At 41.2% G+C, this 21,120-nt stretch overlaps 1 protein-coding gene across 1 annotated transcript; it reads left to right on the top strand.

The window, feature by feature from the left end:
• Positions 1 to 1,117: 1,117 nt before the first annotated feature.
• Positions 1,118 to 20,070, top strand: HPRT1 (hypoxanthine phosphoribosyltransferase 1). The gene is made up of 9 exons (XM_027741110.2): positions 1,118 to 1,212; positions 3,164 to 3,270; positions 4,724 to 4,907; positions 8,911 to 8,976; positions 9,912 to 9,929; positions 12,251 to 12,333; positions 14,583 to 14,629; positions 16,347 to 16,423; positions 17,061 to 20,070. The coding sequence occupies exons 1-9, from the start codon at positions 1,186 to 1,188 to the stop codon at positions 17,106 to 17,108; spliced, it is 657 nt and encodes a 218-aa protein (XP_027596911.1). The 5' UTR covers positions 1,118 to 1,185; the 3' UTR covers positions 17,109 to 20,070.
• The last annotated feature ends 1,050 nt before the right edge of the window (positions 20,071 to 21,120 follow it).

Raw genomic sequence — 21,120 nt, 5'->3', positions numbered from 1 at the left:
CTACTTGGGGAGAATGAGACCCTACCAAATCCTGTGATTGACAGGAAGACATGGAGGAATGCAAACATTCCCATTTCTTTCCTCCTTCAAGGCGCATAAAGCTGCAGTGGAGGACGGGCCTTCCCTGGTGATGGAGAGGAACCTGGGCAGCACTTGGCAGAAGAGGAGTGTTCCTGCTGGGCACGGGGAGTCTGTCTGTGGAGCCCCTTCATGGACATGAACACCCGAGGGATGCACATCCCTGTCCTTGGTTCTGGAATGACAGCAGTTACCAGCCCTGTTCCCATGAGCATGGGAGTCACAGAATCACAGACTCAGTTAGATTGGAAAAGACCTCTGAGATGATCAAGTCCAACCTATGACCAAACCCCACCGTGTCAACTAGACCAGGGATCCAAGTGGTCTTTTCTTAACCAGGGATGGTGACTCCACCACCTCCCCGGGCAGCCCACTCCAGTGTCTAATCACCCTTTCTGTGAAGAAATTCTTCCTGATGTCCAACCTAAACCTCCCCTGGCACAGGTTAAGAGTGTGTCCCCTTGTCTTATCGCTGGTTGCCTGGGAGAAGAGCCCGACCCCCATCTGGCTACAACCTCCCGTCAGGGAGTTGTAGGGTCCACACTGAGCCTCCTCCTCTCCAGGCTGAACACCCCCAGCTCCTTCGGCTGCTCTTCATCACACTTGTGCTCCAGGCCCTTCAGCAGCTCCGTTGCCATTCTCTGGACCCGCTCCAGCACCTCAATGTCCTTCCCGAATTAAGAGGCCCAGAACTGGACACTGCCACCCTCCCATGGTGTCCTGAGGGGACGGGGAACATCCCGACATCGCGGTGTGTGGAGAGGAGGGCCAACTCTGAAGACCCCAGAGAGGGGATGTGGGACGGCGCGGGGGACACCCGCACCCCGCTGGGAAGGGCACAGCCCCGCCGAGGGCCCCGTTCCGGCGAGGGACTCCCCCTGTCCCGCTCTTCCCCGGGGGCAGCGGGGCGGCCGCACGGCCACACTGAGGGCGGCGGCTGCACCGCGGCCATGTTGAGGGCGGGGAGCGCGGAGGGCGCGGAGGCGGCGCCGGGGCCGCTGCGGGCGCGGTGCCTCCCGCTCCCCCTGCCCGCCGCCACCGCTCCGAGCCGCCTCTGCCGCCGCTGCTCCGAGCCGCCCGCAGCCACCGCCGGCGGGGCCGCGCTCCATGGCGACCCCCAGCCCCTGCATCGTGGTGAGTGCGGCGGGACGGGCGATGCCGGGCGATGCCGGGGCCGCTGTGCCCCGCCGGCCGACGAGGGGGGTCCCGCCTGCCGCCCGGAATGCGGAGATCTGTGAGGGACCGCGGGGGGTGCCGCGTCGTGTGGTGTGTCGTGTCCCGTGCTGTCGTGTCGTGTGTCGTCTGTCGCGTCCCTCAGCGCCGCCGCTCCCCGGAGTCACCTTGAGGGCAGCCCCGGCCTCCCTGCCAGCGCCGGGCCCGGGGCTGCCCGTCCCTGCCCTCGCTGCCCCGGGCCGGGCGCGTCCCTTCCCCGCGGGGGCCGCGGGTCCCTCGGGGTGGGATCCCGGGGACTCGGAGCCCGGGGGCGGCGGGCACAGCCGGCGCTGGCGCCTCTGGAGCGAAGGTGGATGAACTTCCCCCAGGGCTGCACAACTTCCTATTCCTGTTGCTGTTCGCGGCGTGCGGGAGGCTCCGGTCGGGAGGACCCCACGTGTGTGTGAGCCGGGGCTGCTGCCGGAGGAGCAGCATCCGGGGGATGTTCTTCATATTTTTTTGCGTTATCGCCGCATCTGCTAAGGCGCTTACGTGCTCGTTTTTATTAATCTTTTTAAAGCCAGTGCCGGTGCTGATGAAGTGCGTGCGGTGTCTGGTGGCCGGGAGCTGTGCCGGCCGCGAGGTTGCGACTGTAAATCCCTGCAGTCCATAAAAAAAACCCTGATAAAACCTGTAGGAAGGGCCCATTCCCTGTCAGATGCAGAAAGGAAGGTTTAGTAGACACGCTCGATACAACGTTGGTTCTGAACCACAGGAAAATACCATGAGTTTTGGGAAGGACCTGCTTTATTTCTTAAAATAGCAGCCTGCTGTGGTCTGCAGGGACCCAGAGCAGGGACTCCATGCCCGAGCCGTACGTGTGTGTGCAGCTCACACAGGGTCAGTTTTGGATGGGAGTTTGAAATACTAATGAAATTCCCCAGGTAAAATACTCATTAGGGGTTACACAACAAAACCCCCATGTAAACAGTTGGCCGATCACTGGCCAGGTAAGTGCTTGCACGGGCACTGAAATAAGATTGAGTCCTGCAGAAGTAGCTGTACCAAAATGGATACTTAAAATGCCTGCCCTGGTGAACTGTCAGTGACAAGCTTCTGTTTTCCCTCTGCAATTCTTTTTCACGTCCTGGTGCTCAGCATAACCAGAGAGTGGAGGAATTAAAAAAACACATTGTCATTTTCAAGCTGCAGCAGGGTTAAGGTTCAGGGAAGGCTCTGCCTGATGTGACAATGTGCCTTGAGCCTCAGCAGTGTTTGGTATCATTATATACATTTACTAATCCCTTGTCCTAATTAACATGCACTTCCCAGTGTTGCAGGCTATTTCATACAGGGAGTTTGTCCATGTGGAACAGGTTGCTGAAGGCTTTAATTTCAGATTCTGAAAGATCTTGAACCTCCCCGTTTTGGAGATGGTGGTCAGAGAAGACTTGCTTCTCAGCATCATAACTTGCCATGCTCACGTAGCTGTCTCGTCTTGTCCTGAACACTGGCTCATGTGTTTTGTTGTGATCGGGTGTTTTGGAGATTTGGAAGGTGTCCATGTCAGAACCTCTGCTTGCTTAATTGCAAATGCAGGTTTTGCATTACATTAGGAAAATCAAAGAGGTTAAAAAGCTCCTTGGTAATTTTTTTAATGGAATATAGAGTTTCATTCAGGTGAAGTACCTTCACTTTCCCGCTCTCCGGTGCAGGAGAATGTTGTGGGACTTGGGCATTGCGTAACAACTCGTGGTATTTCAAGTAACCCTTGTGAGCTGTTAGATTACACTTTGTTTGTGTTCAGTGTGAGTGATGTTTTCAGAGAGGCTGATGAGTGTTGTGGGTTTGATAGTTTTTACTGAATAACGCAAAGTCTCACCACGGACTTTATATAAGGCTCTTTAGAAATCTCACCTTATTTCCTTTTCAGATTGGTGATGATGAACAAGGCTACGACCTGGATTTGTTCTGCATACCTAAGCATTATGCAGATGATTTGGAAAAAGTCTATATTCCTCATGGGCTCATCATGGACAGGTTTGTTTGACTTCAGACAGTACACTGATTCCATGACGCAGGAATAAACAATCTTCCAGTGATAATTTTGCTGCCTAGTGACTGTCTAAATAGATTACATTTAATTAGAGACTAGAACGTGCAAGTGCTAATTAACTCTCTTTTTTTGGCTTCTGAGAGTTTGTACATTTTCAGTCATGCTATTGTTTGAAAATTGGTCATAATTCTCAAGCAAAATGTTGTGGTAGGTAGCAACCTATGACTTTCTTTCCAGTGTTCCTCTGATGTTTTACCTTCTTAAAATGTAATTAGAAGACGTTTTGTTGTACCAGTTGAGTCTGAAAACAATTATAGCCTCCTGAATTTCCATAAGATATTAATAAAAGTAAATTATTAATCTTGTCGTCTTAAACTTCCTCATGTTCATGTGGTAGGTAAATAACATCCTACTTTCTCCTACCTTCTGGGAGAGACGTTATCCTCCACAAATATAAATCTGTTGCTTCTGTGGTTGCTGAAATCTGTAATGTGCTGTGAAGTTTTATCTTGTGTGATCAGAAATTAGTGCATAAGCCTACGAGGCATTTTTGTTTTATTCTGTGTTTGATAGTTGCTAATTCCCTTTAAGAGAATGAACAACAAATTTGGTGAATTTAAGCCATTTATGAGTGGCACTGGGGGATCTTCTAGGAGATCTTTTGACTAGGAATGCATCTAGATTTTGCATGGTCCTGTTTGACTAGATACAATGAACATCCCTTTAAAAAAGTTTATTTTTAATTATTGTAAAAACTTTGCACTGGAAGTCCATATAGAGCAAAAAATTGGACAAAATACTTGTCATTAAGGAACTGACATAAAGTTTATAATGGTTGGCTTTCTCTGAGAAACCTGCTGTCAGCTGGCACACAATAAATGCAGACCATGCTTTCTAAAATAAATTGCAAGATAAATTTAGAGACAATGATTGCAGAAAAACAGTGCAGTGTTCTCTTGCTCTGCATTGTTGGTATTGTATTCTGCATTCAGGACAAGTTTCTGGCATTCTGACTTGGCAAATAAACTCTTTAGTTTAAAATTTGAAACTTTTCTTGCTCCTCAGTAAGGGGTGCTGCCTTTTGGGTTGTGTTATGTTGCTCTTTGCATGGAAGCTGAACCTGTCTTTGGAAGGAGAAACACACCTTTGTGTGTGTGACAACCAAACAGTTTCAAGGGGTTAAAATTTGCTTTGGCTGAGTGTGACGTATGAAAACAAGGTCCTTTGGCAGCACTATTGCTGGATTAACCTTGAACAGCAAAACTTAGGTGACCAGTAGTGTAAAAGTGACTGAAGTGGTAGACAAATATTTTTGGGCAAACATATGCAGCAAACAAGTTCAATGCCCGTGTTTGCTGCTGTTCACAGTACAAAACATTGCTGCTATGGTAAACAAATGAAATGTTTTGACAGCTCACTCTTCCTTGTTTTGTTTAGGACGGAGAGACTGGCACGAGAAATTATGAAGGGCATGGGAGGACACCACATTGTGGCACTCTGTGTACTGAAGGGTGGCTATAAATTTTTTGCTGATTTATTAGACTACATCAAAGCCCTGAACAGAAACAGTGACAAATCAATCCCCATGACTGTCGACTTCATTAGGCTGAAGAGTTACTGTGTAAGTATCTGTGCAGTGCTGTGCAATTTTTATCTGTTTGACTAGAAATTAACAGAGGTGAATTAATATTGTTACTTCCAGAATGTGCTAATATTAAACAAATAATCAAGGGAACTAAGAGTCATAGGCTAATTTACTCTTTTTCTACCTTATTATATAATGTGTTTTCTTTTAGACCTTGGTATCTCCTCAGCCCAGTAAAATCCTTATGGAGAGTAGAGAGTCCTTTACTTGTTCATGTCCTTTACTTGTTCAACAATTTCCTTTCAGCCCTCTACCCCATCTCTAAAGCTGTACCTCAAGACTAATACAGAGGATTCTCCTGCAACTATGATTACAAAAATTTAATTCTAGGAATTATGTGGACCAGACCTCATCGTTGAACAGGATGATTTGAAAGCTGCAAAAACTGTTACACCCAAGTTCCCTATCCCATCTTTTGTTTGGCTCAACCAAACAATGAGTCAAAGTAGTTGTATTTAGCCTCGAAGAAATACTAGATACATAAATTTAGAATTATGATTAGTGGCCCCTGAGTGTTGTACCACCTTTTCAAGACTAGGCATCTAGGGTTGCCTTGGGTTTACATTTTTTGGGAGAATCTTTTAGTTCTGAACACAACTTTATAGGGAAAGTGAACATTCTGTAAAATGAGGTAACTTGCAAGTTTTATAGAAGGAAGCACAAGGTTATGTTGTGCAGGTCGGAGGAAGAAGCAGATGTATGTCAGCACTGTATGATTCCTGACTTTCTGACAGCCAAGTCTCATGTTTTTGGGATTTCAGAAATTTATGATGTGTTCCCTAAGACCACCTGTAACGTGGAATTAATGACATTTTTTGGTTTTAGTTTAGAGTGTTTCAATACATTGTTTCACAGTTAGTTCTGTATCAGCAACTTGGCATTGAAGTCAGCACTGTGAGTTACTTGTTGCAGTTGTAGAGGAGTGCAGAAAGCATTAGAAAATGGAGATTACTGACTTGGAAACTTGTCCTTTGTTTCATTAAACTGTGGAACCCAGAGATGGAGTTATTGTGATCTATTAATGTGTCACAGCAAAGCCCAGAACTGTGTGGGGCTTTGGTCCAGTCTGTGCAGACAAGCAGCCCCAGCTGCCCGAGGCACACACACCACAGCCTGTCCAGGGGTTACCTGGAGACCACAGTCATGTTTGCAGAACATAATTTGGTTATGTACTTTAACGAGAAGGCAAGGCTGGGCAGAAGGGTTTGTGCCAGCCTTTGGTTGTATCTCACAAGGCACTTTGTGCTTGTGCACTGTATTAAAGTCAGTTAGAGAGCAGCAGTTTGAGCCTCTTTCCTTCCATTCCTCCCAAAAGAGGAGGCTCCTGCCACCAGTCTGCTTAACTGTGAAGCCCCCACATGCCCATATATTCTGCCTGTAAAAAACACAGAAAACTCTATTACAGGATAATAGGTTAAAGAATAGGAAATGATGGCTCCCACCTTTTTTTTTGTAACCCTGGGACAGGCAATTGTATGTATCTTCTGCTTTCCCCAAGGAACACTTCCAATAGCTTCTTTAGCTTGTTTAAACAAACAATGTAAAGACTACACCCTTTCACACTCTCTACTTTCTAACTTGGAAAAAAATATTGGAGAAATGGTTTGAAACACCTGAAAAAAAGCCTCTGTTAAAAAGCAAGGCTGCCTTTTTACTGGTGTTTCAGACATGTTTCAGTTTATTTCTTTACTACAGCTGCTTTTGTTTGCTACCCCCCAGAACTACAGTGCCTTGTTATTAATAGGGGAGTGAGCAACCAAGTAGGTTTTATGGAAATTAAAATCCTCTTTTTGTAGTAAAAACATGTAGATGAAGAGAGAAGCAGAGAAAGCCAGACGGAAAGTTGTCTAAGTAGAATGTTTTCCTTGAGGTGTTGGCTTCAGGGTTTTTGGTTTTGTCAGCCAATTCTATAAAAGAATGTTTTCTTAGTCTAGATGAGTTAGGAGCTCCTGTTACCTGATGCCTCCACTGCAGTATTTACAAGCACTTCATTTCTGTAGACTCTCTTAGGTGGTTATTAATATCCAATCTTAGGTCCTTTAGAGTGGATAAGAATGTCCTAACATGGACATGTATGTAGCAGCTTGACTGGGTCTTCCATCAGAAATAGTATTGTAATGCTAAATCTGCTCTGTAGTTTTGACCTGTGCTTTACTAGATGGACAGATTTGTGTTTAGTGATGTGAAAACCATCACAAGCTGTAATGGACAGTTGGAAGTGGAGCTTTTGACTCTCTTGTCACTGTCTCTGGATATGATTACTAGATCATCCTGCCTGCCTCTACAGACAGGATAAAAGATGTTAAAAATACCCTGGTCGTATAAATAAAGCAGCTGAACTTTTGTAATGGTTCTATAATTGATGTAATTCAGGTTCTATTCTTGTTTCAAATCGATCGTTTAATATTTACAAGCATATGGGGGTTGTGTTGCAATGGGTTTTTGTGTTGCAATGCAAAGTTCATACTGTTCTGCACCCAAAAATAATTTTCTAAGAATACTGACATGATCAAGCTGTGATTAAACTTTGCTCGTAACTCCAGTTTTCTGAGTCCTTACAGATGAATTTTAATGATCTGGCAAGCTGTTAAGAAATGGAAAGATAGTGTTTGTGAACAGATCCAGCTCTCAGTATTCTTGACAAACAGTTCATTCTGTTTGTGTTACAGGAAGAATGGCTTTTCACCAGTCTACTGCATTTAAACATGGAAATGAGCAAATGTTGCTTATATAGTCATGAAGGGCAGCCAAAAGACAGTAGATGTGTTGTGCTGTCACTTGGAAAAATAGGGATTTTCAGTGGAGTACATGGTAAACTCTGGTTAGACTGGTCACAGCAGTATTCTGAAAGGTCTCTGCCAACCAAGCCTTATAGCAGATGCTGTAAGGAACTTAAAATGCCTTTTTAAAAGGTGATCTTGGAGTCACTTGAGTCAGGAGTTATGATCTTGTAAAGCATTATTGTTTTCCAGCAGTGACAACAGGGAGGCAGTGAAAACAGATCTAAACAGTAAAACTCTTATGTGTTAAACCACGAAGCATTAAAGTCTTACCAGTACTGAACTGGGAAATAAGGCTCCTGAAGATAACTAAAACATTGCTTAATTATTAAACAAAGTTCTTGCCAGTGGAAATCTGGTTACAACCGGTGTCAGAAACCTTTAACTGTTTTTTCACCCTTTCATTGCTCAGGAACTCAGCACCTGCATAGGCATTTAATATGACCCGTGAGACACTGTCAAGGTTTAAAGTCAGTTGAGTGACTTTAATAAACTGCAAAGATTTGTGAAGCACTTCTAGCATCTGTTTTTATCTTTCCTCTGTAACAGTTCATTTACGTTTTTTTCACAGTTTAGTTTTGCTGAAGCAAAATGCTCTGTTGTAGTGATGGTGTACTTGTGTTGCTGTTCCATTGCTGTAAGAAGTAATTTGATCTGTTACCAATATTTGCTGTAAACTAGGCAAGCATAAGCTTTTCTGGCTATTTTTGTAGCTTATAGTTCTGAATAGTAATCTGTGCCTTGTTTGCTGGCTATTCTTCTTATGATTGCTTATTCTTATTCAGAGTAAGGCTTTCTAAGGCATTAAAGTTTAAATGTAAATTACCAGCTATATGGCAGCATGCAGCTTGGAAAACAAACTGCTTTTTGTCCTCTTTCCATATCTGTAGGGAATGCATAGCAAATCCTAGCTTTTTAGATACATATGTATATATAATGGTCACAGATGAGAGATGGTGCCTGCACTGATGCAAATCTCTGGTCAAACAGTTTTTAATCTGAAATACCATCTTTGAAGTTGATCACTTGTAATTTCTTAGTTAATAGAGAGATGCTGTTTTTGAAAGCATTAACATTCACTGGTTATGTGCTTTGCAATTTTGACATTTGCTGCAAGAAAAAAATTAGTTTGACATTTACTGCAAGGAAATAATTAGTTTTATTCTGGTAATGGTAATGTTCACCCTTCTCTTTCTTAGAATGATCAGTCAACTGGAGATATCAAAGTCATTGGGGGAGATGACCTCTCAACCTTGACCGGAAAGGTATGACTCTTTGTATGTTTAAAAGCAAGTAAACAAACAAACCACTAAAGAACCCACATACCTGCATGATTTTAAGGCTGCTCCTTTAGTGTGTGAAGATTATAGGTTTAAAAAATGGAAATGTTTCCTTTAAATATTCACCACTGTGTACTCAGAGAGTGGATAAGCCCCATCAAAGCCATCAGTTTAGTCTGAACTTAAAAAATCCTCTGTTTGCTGTCTTTGGTATCAGCAAAGTCTTAGATTTGTTCTTCTGCAATGCCTGAGAAGAATCTTGTGTAGGCTGTTGTCTACAAACTACCTTTGAAAGAGACTGGTGTTTTTTATTTGCCATATTGGTGTTCCAGTGAAGTAGTGGTAGTTCCTGTGACAGGCAGTGACAAGAGAAGGAAATGGGAGAACGTAAATTGGGAATCTGCTTTTCTCCAGTGATTCAATGGAGATCATTGAGCCAGATGTCAGGGGTTAAAGCATCACTGCCTCCTGCTCTGTCAGAACACAGCACTTTCCCCTTCTCTTTACACATGTGATCTTTAAGACATGTATGTCTCAGTTCAATGTAAAGGATGACAGAACTGTATGTGTCTGTGTAGTAGGACACTCTTTGCTTCAGAAGAATATGAATTGTGTAGACTCTGTTTTGATCTCTTGCATATATCTGGAATTTTCAAAGTCTGAATAATGTAAAGACCACTTTGTACTCAGTGGGAGCTGTTGAAGAGAATCTCAGGTAATTGTTATTAAAGCATCACAAATGTTAACTACAAAGAATTTGCTGCTACAAATTGTGTAAACATATGTATATAAACATACATAAATGGTGGTACAAATATTTAACTGCATTGAAAATTAACAAGTTATAGAGATTAATAAGAAATTGTATGTTGTCTAGATATTAATGGATTTTTCCTTTTTTTTTTTTTCCTTCCTACCAGAATGTTTTGATTGTAGAAGTAAGTATTATGTTTCACTTTGCAGTTCTAATGTGTCACTGGTTAAACAGTTCTATTAGAAGTTGTTTTCTAAGCCAGAAAACCTACAGTTTCTGGCTTCAAGTCTTCCAGCTTCTGATTTCAGGCCTGAATTTTGCAAGTGGTCTCTGACTTTGAACTAAGCCATGTTTTGAATTCTCAAATTGCGTTCAACTGCTATGTTTAGCAAGGAAAATAACCATCTAAAGCTGTTTGCATTTGCTTTCAGTTTTCTGGGATTTTGTCGATTCTAAAATGTCTCTTGTTCCTCCCTTTTTTTCTTTTAAAAAGTAGCCTGAACAAACCAATATGAAATTTATTATTGTCCTGGGTTTATCATAGCAAGCTATGAAACTAAACTGCAGAGGTAGAAAGAGTTCCTGGTATGAGTATCCTAAAATATGTGAAAAACAGATCTCAGCCCAGTGTCTCTGTGTGTCATTTATTTAGCAAGTAGTGACAGTGAGAACACTGATTCTTAATGAGCATTTTGTAGTTGCTAAATTCCCATTCCTCTGTCTTGTCATGGTTCCAGGTACAGTATAGCCCAGTTTGATTGCCTAGCAGGTATTGTTGTTTAATTCTTGCTTTCATACCTCTTTCTTGATGAACAGCGTTGCTCATGTTCAGCCAATATCACTTTCCTTGAGTACAATTGACAATTTCAGGGTAGGGAAGCAGCAACAGTAGACAGGAAAAGTGGATGTGCAATCTAATAGTGTGTTAAGTCTCCAAATAATGGAAATGGCATGTTTGTAAGGAAAGAAACAGCTATGGCAAGTGATTCAGCAGCCAAAGGGAAGGATGTTTCTTCTCGTCAAATGTGGCTTTTATGTATTATTTTCCTAATTTGAGAAGGTTATATTATTCCACAGGAAGCACATTCAGTTCCAAAACTCCTACCAAAATAGTATGATACAGCAGTCATTGTGTGACCAGTGGTGTCCTTTGAAGTACATTTTGCTTCAGATAGGCAGATATGTTTAATTAGGTATCTGCTCCATTTCAGATGAATGTAAACCCCAGATTAGGTTAGTTTATCATTTGTTCAGTGAATCATCTATCCAATGACTCGTCTTATGCACTGTCAAATATGAACCCTTTTATCAATCACCATTTTAATTGTCAAACAATAAAAATGCACGTTTATTGTGGGTTTAATGTCTTGTGCACCAGAGCACAAGGCTCTTCTCTACTGCATCCCTTTAATGTCAAAAAAAGTCTGTACAAAATAGAACTTCACCTCCAATAAACAGCTAATCATACAACACAAAATCAGTAATAAGTTCTGGTTTTCCCTTGGATTTTGGAAGTAGCTACTTCTGTTTATTTACCAGCTTTGATTTTTATCTATATGCATATATGTCTTTAAGTTCTCTTGAGTTTATAACCATGATTAAAAGCATTAAGTGGTAATGGTATTGCTGATGAATGCTCTGTTGAATTTGTTGTTTGATTTTTGTTTTAATTGGGAGTCATGGGGAAATAAGCTGAAATCAGGATATTGCTGCTTCTGTGCTATCTGCCTCCTTCACTTCAAATAGACTTTATTTCAGGCCAGGGTAAGGACTGTCCCCCTAAAGATCCTATGATTGTTTCAGTCCAAATGACAAATCCACTTCTGATGCCTCAGTTATAAGACATATATTATTTTTTTCTGCTTATATGTGCAGTAGATGGGATTAAAATGGTGCACGATTAAAATTTTAGTGTGTTTTAGACTTTAGAACTGCACCCAGATATTCCCAGTGCAATTTTTCCAGCTATTTCTTGAATCTGTAATGTGCATTACATTCCTCAACTTGAAATTATGTGTTGTTCTGCCTGTTTTCCCTTCTTGCTTTTCTTTCTGTTGAATACATCTGTCTGTAACTGAGCTCAACAGCAAGACTAATCTTACTTGTACCATACTCAAATTAAACTTCGTCTCATGGCTGCAAGGACCACAAGCCATAAAATCTCCAGAAGGAGCCAAGAAGGTCATTGCAGTAACTGCTGGTTCAGCAACTGCTTTCAAAGCCACAGTTATCCACAGCAATTAAGAACTCCTGTTATTAATAACTCCCGTGTGTTATTAATTAATAACTCCTGTGTGTGATCACGTTACTCAGTGTGGTTGCGTAAGCACAGCAGGGGTTACGTGTCACCTATATTTGGCTACAAGCATTTTTATGGGCATTTTTACAAACAGTAGTTTGCCATGTTTTCATGCTCCTGTGAACGAGCAATTTCTGTGGTAGAAACTTGAAAATGCTGCTCTGATGTGTTTAATATTCTGTCTGACATGAGTTTTTTATTTTCAGGATATAATTGATACTGGTAAAACAATGAAAACGTTGCTGTCTCTACTTAAGCAGTACAATCCAAAGATGGTGAAAGTAGCCAGGTAAATTCTTAATGATTATTTGTGCTGTTTTTCACCTTAAGAAGGTCACACAGTGTAAAAAAAACCCAAACCAACGAACAAACCCAAGTGTAGAATACATTTCCATGGAAGAGAAAAACAGGAGGAAACATTCCTGCAGCAGTCATATATGATGCAATCTGTTGAAGTTTAGTACTAAATTAAACTCCAAAACCACTTTTGCTTGTTATGAGAACATGCATTTGTTAGGGATGCTGGAAACACTGTTCTTCTCAGTCTTATTGCTGGAAGAATTTCAGTACTTCGGAAGGGGATAGCTTGTGCATGCCTGGGACATCTCTTGCCTGATCACATTATGGTAAGGTTTGTGGTGTTTTACCACTGATGTCCAAGTTTAGAAGTAGCTAGAAGAATTTCAGCCTTTTGAGCTTAAGAGAAATACCCTCTCAAGTTGATAGAGGCATTTTCAACACAAATTTAGTTAGTAAATGTAGACTTTTACTGAAGAGGACGATAAAAATAATTAGTGGTTGTCACTTACCTGTACGTAACATCTCTCCAAAGATGTTTGTTTCTGCTGGCACTATCTGCAACTTCACTATATTTGTGCAGTGAAGACCTTTTTTTAGTTTGCCTTCTTTATTGTGGAATTAAATTAGTTTGCACACTAATATTAATGTTTGTGCAGAGGGCATAGTGCAGCTGAGCTTTGGAGGTCATTCTGTGAGAGTCAGCCAGCCATATGCTCTTCTGGGCTTTTCTATTTAGTTACACCTTTATTCAGTTAGTTTTCAAAACATTTCATAATTAAATAACTTGCAGCCAACAAGAAATATTGAGGATAACATTATATTATTAACCAATATCAACATTCCTCCTACTTCTTTTTCAATTGCATCTGTTGCGCTGCTGTGCTGTGGTTGCGTATTTTCCAATAAAAGCATAATGATTGCTGGGGATTGGAGATAAAGCAGGGCTGGGTGTAATATCTAATCACTTGTGTTGCCATAACAATGTCAAAGCAGTTGTTAGATGTGTGAGAACAGCTCTTCTCGCTGATAATCTGGGGGTGACCTGCTGAAGGTGAGGCTGTTGAGGATTTCTCCCTGGCCAGATTATAAATATCTGTCACTGAAAAGTGTCACAACACACCAGTGTAAATCATAAATATAATACAAATGAGCAAAGACCAGTTTCCTGTTGTTTAAACCTGTTGCAGTAATTTGGGTCTACCAAAGACCTGAGGAGGTAAACATGATCATTCTAGATAGTCTTAGTTCTTAGTTACTTCACTTGCCTCTCTTCTATTTCTTTTCCTCTTTGTTAGTTTTTTTGTTTGTTTGTTTTTTGGTGGTGGTGGTTGTTGGGTTTTTTTTTAATTTTTTTATTTTCTTTTTCTCAGACAGTTAAGGAGTTGTAGCAGGGAGATGTGAATTAATGCTAATATGATTTGGGGGTTTCTCTGATCAATTCTTACACCAATTCTCGAAAGTTAAGTTTCCCAATTGGAAGTTCCAGCAACCGTCTGAAATCGAGACTGGAACTCTGGCAAATGAAGCCCCACCTTCAGGGGTGACCCAGGAGGGAAGGAGGTCTGTGCTCAATGCAAAGTTATGCTGATCTCTGCATTTACATTCAGCCATCAACCACCCTTTCTTTTGCTCCCAAAGTCTCTGTATCCCAGACAGACAAGTGTCAGGCCTGTGGGATTGTCTTCTAAGGTAGAAATGCTGAACTGAATAAGGAGGGAATCCAACTATGCTACAGTGCCCCCTGCTCTGTATCTCCCTGCTCTTTATAACCTCTGACTATTAATTCTGAAAAGTGGAGCAGGTTTGTATCCCCTGATCATCAGAACCCATTACATTTTCTTTATGGGGATAATTAGTGCTTCCAGTGAAAAACAGTTCGGGGCAAGTTGTGCGAGTGCACCTGAAGTTCCTAACACACAGAGAAAACCCCATTAAATCACTTTTCACTATGGAAATGCATCTAGATCAGTATCTCCAAGCCTTTTCCTCGCAGACCCGCTAGTTGTCCTTTAGGCTGTAAATCATTCATGATTCTAGGAAGCTGTGATTTTGTCATTATGATTTTGTCATCATGATCATCTGTGCCTGCAAATAAAATAATAGTTTAATATATGTGTGGTTATCCTGTCAGTTATGCACATTTAGGTCTACTTCAGCTTGTCTGTCATCAAAACAGTATAATATATTTGTACCTGGTGCTTTTCCATGTTTCAGTTTTACATTGGTTTTATTTGACAGTTTGTTGGTAAAAAGAACTCCTCGAAGTGTTGGATATCGACCAGACTGTAAGTGACTTTTTGACAACCGTTATTCATTTTTATAAGCATGTCAGTGTATTGACAAAGTGCAAGAATGTTCCAAATAAGTTTTCACTAATGATTCTTGATAGATTTTGCTTTTATTTAGGGAATTTAAATATTTGGAATGTATTTTGATGGAGCTCATTTTACTATATCGAAAACCAAACTTCAATATTTTTGGTCTAGATTACATGCTTTTCACGTGCAAATTCTCCCAGCTTGCATGTAGTCAAATGCTTTGGTCAGCAGAATCTGTTGGATTTGGTCAGCAGAATCTGCTGGATTCACCTTTTGACACATTTGGGAGTGATTTGGGTGCCTAAATGTAACCACTTCATGCTGTGTAGGACAACCACACGGGATAGCAGGTCTGATAAAAGTTAAGGCTGGTTATGTCCGGGCATCTGAATTACTCCCTTCTTGTATTTTCCTGTCTGTCCCAAGGCCATTAAGGAAGGAATAGTATCCACAGCAGACAAATGGTAAGAGAGTGACAGCTCCTCCTGCTTTGGGAAGGGGTTGTGTGCTTTAAGCCTGTTCCAGAGGCTAAATTCCTGTTAATCTAGACCATGGACTTTCACTATAGAAGTGGAGTGAATTTAGCAGCAGAATCACGTCCTCTTCCTCCTCCTTTCCGAGGCTGTATATTATTTTAAAACTGAAGTTTTTTCAATACCTTAAAGCTTCATTGAGGTGTTCCCTTCAGTCAAGGAAGCCCCTCATTCCTGAGATCTCATTATAGGCTTAGCTGGGCTAATGGTGCCTTTGGAGCATCTTGCAGCAGATGACTTGTTTTGCCATCTGTCCATAGAAACAACCTGTCCAGAGCAGGACACATGAGCTCTGAAGGAAGAGACAACAATGGCTGGGCCTCCATTTTATCCCTGTATTGTGAGGCCAAGTAAATGCTAAATGTCACCTTAATTTAGGAAAGACTCAGGAGTCTTTCATTTTGGCATGTGGGGAGAAAGCCATTTGGAAGTTTTATATTGTATATAATTTAATTTTGGTAATTTTATAGTGTGTGTGGGCAGGTTGGACTGAGACTGCCTGACCACTGATGAACTGTCCTGCTAGAGCTGTTCAGACAATCTATGGAAGAGCTGATGTTCTCTTTTTAGGCAGCTTCTCAGGGAGTTAAAAATCACAACCAAACCCAAAAAAACCCAAACCAACCCACGTTTCTGAGACCTGCAAATGACCCTTCCTGCAGCCCTGCCTGGGGTGCAGGTCCAGCTCCCAGAGGTGCTGCCTTTTGAATTGTGCTGTGAGGGGGACTTGTGCTGTGCTCACCAGTTAACTCCTGCTGCACTGGCATGTCAAATGTGTAGGAAGTGCCAGGAAGTATTGGCACTTTTTGTATGTATTTACAAAGTTAGAGGAAATTTTAAAGGAATTTTATACTCATAATATTCTGTCTATAGATTTAAGAGTTTCCATTCATTTCTTACATACTAGTAGCCTGCAGCTGTGTGGGGACAAATAAATACAGCTATTTAATTTCTTTTAGTTTGCCAAATCAACAAAGTAAGTTAAAATTCTAAAATAGGTGGAATATGAATCTGAGGGTACTTGAGTGGAAGAAATAAAATGAGTTACAATGCTGACATATCTATAAAATTCCAGATTGTCTCTGTAAAAGGCTCTAGTGAACTCTAGGAAGTTCCTTTCTAACACACTGGTGACTTATGGTCTTTTTCAGTTGTTGGATTTGAAGTGCCAGACAAGTTTGTTGTGGGATACGCCCTAGATTACAATGAATACTTTAGAGATTTGAACGTAAGTAATTTTTCCCGTATGTTTTTGTCCATTTAAAACTAGGGAGGAGGAAGGAAGGGAAATCTCCTCACATCACTCTCCCTCCTCTGTAAATCATGCCTCATGTTCCAGTCTGTTGCATTGGTGACTCAACAATGGGAGCAAGTCCTGGAGCAGCAGGACAGTGTTTGGAGCCCTTATGAAACTGAAATTTATTTTGCTGCATGCACGATGGGGGCTGCACATCTGCCAGCTTGGAAATAATGTGAAGTTCATGTCTTACCAGTTTCTTGTCTTACCAGACGTCTACAACAAATAAGTGCATTTGCTTAGTTATGTAAGAGGTAAAGAAGAGAGATCTGAGAAGAAGTTAAGAAGGGCTCACTTTTTGTTGTAAGTCATTAATTCTTTATCTGGGTCTCGCCAGACCCAGAAGACATTGGGTGGGACAATTAGAGGGAGGAGAAAGAAGGCAGTGTTGAGATTTTTGGACGAAAAAAGGGCTTAAGTTTTTCTGCATAAACAGTATCACAAAATCCTTTTGTACGGAAATGTGTACAGCACACTTGTATTGTTTTCGGGAGCTCGCTATCGATGTCAAATGTTGGTCTCTTATGTTACTTTTCTAACAGGAGCTTTTTATTTTGTTTTGTTCTAGCATATCTGTGTGATCAGCGAGACAGGGAAGCAGAAGTACAAAGCATGAAAGCAGAGTTCAAGTGCTGTGACAACAGAGCTTTGAAATGTTTTGTTTACTGAGTCCTATCTTTCACAGGCTTCAGCTCTGGCACACCAGCTACACTTGTAGAATGCCCCAACCCCATTGCTATATGCTTACTATAATTTATTGCATGTACAATATAAGAGCTCGTCTTGTTCATTTATATTTTAGAAATGTAAACAACTAGTGCAGTTCTGCACTCCTTATTTTGATTTGCACTATGACTCTACCGACTATCGCTGCCCCTGGTTGGGTTGTGCTGTTTGTGAGCTCCAGAGTCTAACTCTTGCAGTGGTAAATTGCTTAAACCTCATCAACCCAGAACTGAAATAGTTCAAGTACTGTAAATGTAAAACATTTTATGATAGGGAAGTCTATTAGTAATATTTTTAAAATCTGTAATTTAAGTTTTATATTTTAATGCACAGATGTGATTGTGATTAATGGATAGTTGCACCTTTGGGTGTTATAAAGCATGAGGAACAGCCAGTTACAGTATCTGTAATCTCCAAGGAGCTCATTCAAATCTCCGGGAGTTGCCTTATTGCTGTAAAGGAAGTCTGCGTGGAAAAAATGTCTTTTTCCTTTTTTTCTTTTTTTTAAAAGATGGAATGACAAAACAGAATGTTTAAAATCTAGTTTTAGTTGAGTTGCCTATTTCTGTTAGATTTTTTTCTTTAAAAATATCCATCGGTCTGTGGAATTGCCTTTTAAATTTAAACAATTTTAATATATTTGTGGAAAAAAAAAAGTATTGTAATGTTTACTTTACAAGATCTACAAAGCAAAATTCTTTAAATAAAGGCTGTCTCTTTAAAATAAGCCCCACACATCTATCCCACTCATTCTGTATATTAAAGTGCTCTTGAAATTTCCTTCTCAGTAATATTGCCCATAAGTGTTTGTGACAGTGTAGGCAGACTCAGCATTTGTTACCTTTGTAGAGCTTCTGGTTAACACAATCCTGTCTCTGATAGATGATAAAGTGCTGAGGGAAGACATTGAAACAGTTGCATATTTTCTAACCAAACTAGATTTCAGAGAATATGGTTTAAGCACTGATCTTTGTTCTGTCTTGGCAAAAATGAAGAGTGGAGGTTCCATGTTCATTAAACATATCCATGTGGGAAAAAAAAAGCCAAACCACAACCATTTTGTAAGTAATCATTTTGGTTTGTTTCACCAACACTTCTGTTTGTGTGGAGTTCGGTTCTGGCCTCGGCAGCCCAGCTCACACCTGCATTTGTGCCGTGCTTTCTGGGTCTCGTTCTTCTGCACGTGGATTCTCCCACCATATCCTCGGATTTAACGCTGCTCAGTGCTTACACACAATGGAGTTTTTGAAAGATTCTGTTTTGAAAGATTTTTCTGTGGTTTCAAAGTTTGAGTCTTTCCCAAGTGCTTCACACTGTTGCCCATCCATGGCCTGCTCAGGTACAGCTGCAGTAGTTAATAGCAGACCTAAAATATGAATTCACACACTGTCATCCACATCAAATGACCACACTGTATGAGAGATCTATTTGTAAATCACAATTCTCATTACAAGTGTTAGAACGCTGGTCATGATTATACTGTACTTTTGCAATGTTCTGGGTAATGTTCCAAAGAGCTTTTATCTCAATGCACTACAAAGTCTGATTGTATTTCTCAACGTTTGTGTATCTGCCTTTTCAAGAGCCTGTGACTTGTTGCAAAAATGTGCAATGCATCTCCAAGAAGAGGAAACACAAAAGCAACGCGAGAAAATATAAACCCACTTGAAAATTATTGTATCTACTCAAGTTTTCATTAGTTCTGGTTGAACTTAAGGTCTGATCTTAAAAAACAGTGTTTTCTTCAACCTTAGTAATTCCCACTTCACAATGTGCTTTAAAATAACTTCCTGGCATCTAGAGAGTGTACTAGGTGGCTTAAAAGTATGTATTTACACATGAAAACAAGGAGTATTGATGATGTTCAATATTCAATTAGTTGCTCCTGAAATGTTTTCCTATCATGGTTAAGATGGTTATTTACATGCTGTGATTTGGGAAAGGGAGGAGGGTTTGAATTAGTCATAACAAGGGGTTTATCTTTTGAACCATAGCTGGAGTGGGGAAATTCCTGGTCTGTTGGGGGTAAGGGGTGGAACTGCATGGACTGTGTGGTCACAGAAGAGGTTTGGGAAGATACTCTTGAGCCACACTGACCCTGGGGGCGATGCTGCAGGAGCCCAGGTCTGCCCTCTAACAAACCTCACCTGTGTCTGATGGAAAAGGGCAATATTAAAAAAAAAAATAAATCTTACTTTTCAACTTTTGGGGAACAGGCACTGTTTCACTTCCTTCACACAGGTGTTTGTCAGATGTTGTTCTCTATGAAAATTATTCAGAGAAAAAGTTACCCACTCCACCCTTCTAGAACAGTTCTAACTAATGTAGCCTTTCACAGCACCTGTGTGTGCGCTACAGGGAGATAAATCCTCAGGTGAAAAGAGTTGAAAACATAATTGTTACTTTTATTCAGTCATTTTGGTTAAAAGACTAGGGGTTTAGTAACACCTTTGCAAGTTAAATGTCAACTTTATACAACCCAGACATATAATGTTAAAGCATTAGGAAAGCACAGAGGAATATCTTGTATTTGAACATTTATGTGGCATTTGAAATTCATTATAGTTCCACATTTTATGAATCACAAATGTATGCTGAAAAAATAATTCTGACTATTTATAGGCTTTGCCATACCATCTCTGCCTGTGACATCTGGCATTTCTGTACATTTTGGTAACTCTCGCCTGCCACAGACAGATGTGATGAAAAGTCTTTCTGTGAACTGAGCTGGCAGTTCACTTGTTTTTGGGGGTTTTTTTGGCAGTTCTGGTTTTGAAAATTGAGGCAAATAAGCATCTTTGAGTTGCCTTGTAATTGTATATCCTGACTGATTAAATGTTGGTGGTGTTTCATTGTCTGTTATGCTCTGCAAATCCTGTCAAGCGTGCACTAATCCAGCAGTGAGGAGCTGACACTGCTTACGGGGAGCTGGTTACAACTCATTAAAGGACTGTCTGCTGTGCCTGACTGCCTTTAGTTCCCCTGCAGGTTGCACCTTGCAAGATCAGATCTTGGCTGCAAGCACCTTTATAAGCTGAGACATCACAGTGGTCTGGTTTTTTCGTTCTTTCTCTTTCTTTCTTTCTTCTTTTTTTTTTTTTGATATTGTTTAATGACTTTAAATGAATTTAATTTCCCAAGTGGATGTAGTTTGATGGGGAAATCGCTTCCCAGCTCTGTAGGGATGCCAGTACCCACTGAGCTCATGTCACTGCAGGCACCAAGGTAAAGAGGGTAGAAAAGCACAAACTGAACATGATCTAAGAGCTGACCGTGAGGGTTTACATCCCTAGGGGAGCTGAGGAAGGGATCAGGATAGCGACTGCCAGGGGATAAAAGGCTGGTGCAAAGGTGTTTGTTGGGGATACATTTGAATGGCTGCAAACACCCTTCAGGCTCTGCTCCAGGCTGTGCTGCTCCACTAAAACAACTGGTGAATTGAAACTTCGTCTTGGAAGGTGGAAATCTCTATGGAACCAGGTAGGAGAGACAGGCTTGTGATGGTGAGTAAATCAAGGTGCAGGTAGATGAACCTGTTCCAGTAAGAGGCTGGTGTTTATCTAACAGGTGTTTATTAGTGGCATCTTTGTTTTTCTCCCACTACAAACAGAAAGGGAACAAACTCTCATGTGTCTTCTGCATATCTCCAAGTTGCCTGTGGCAAATTGCGGTGCTGGCATTAGGGTGGGTGTGGGGGGGTCCCAGACAGTCTGTGCCCTGCTACACCCTGCTACACCTGCCTTCCTCACCCTGGCCCTTCACAAAAACAGTCAGGAAGATACCCCAGTAGAGACTGTCTGCATGTATAAATAAGGAGCCAGCTACTAAATAAGGAACCAGCTATTTCCAACTCCAGTCCCTGTTAGGTGGCTTCTTGGAGCTGGGTAACTCATCCATGCCTA

This window comes from Pipra filicauda, unplaced genomic scaffold (genome assembly GCF_003945595.2).
Source record: "Pipra filicauda isolate LSUMZ 115617 unplaced genomic scaffold, ASM394559v2 scaffold616_size215100_pilon, whole genome shotgun sequence".
NCBI classification, from domain to species: domain Eukaryota; kingdom Metazoa; phylum Chordata; class Aves; order Passeriformes; family Pipridae; genus Pipra; species Pipra filicauda.
The sequence above is the reverse complement of the archived record's forward strand: the minus strand, read 5'-3'. Positions and strand labels throughout refer to the sequence as shown.

Coding starts and splice junctions, on each gene's coding strand:
- HPRT1 (XM_027741110.2), top strand. CDS start 1,186: ATGGCGACCCCCAGCCCCTGCATCGTG. Junction 1,213..3,163: donor CCCCCAGCCCCTGCATCGTG/GTGAGTGCGGCG, acceptor TTTCCTTTTCAG/ATTGGTGATGATGAACAAGG. Junction 16,424..17,060: donor AATACTTTAGAGATTTGAAC/GTAAGTAATTTT, acceptor GTTTTGTTCTAG/CATATCTGTGTGATCAGCGA.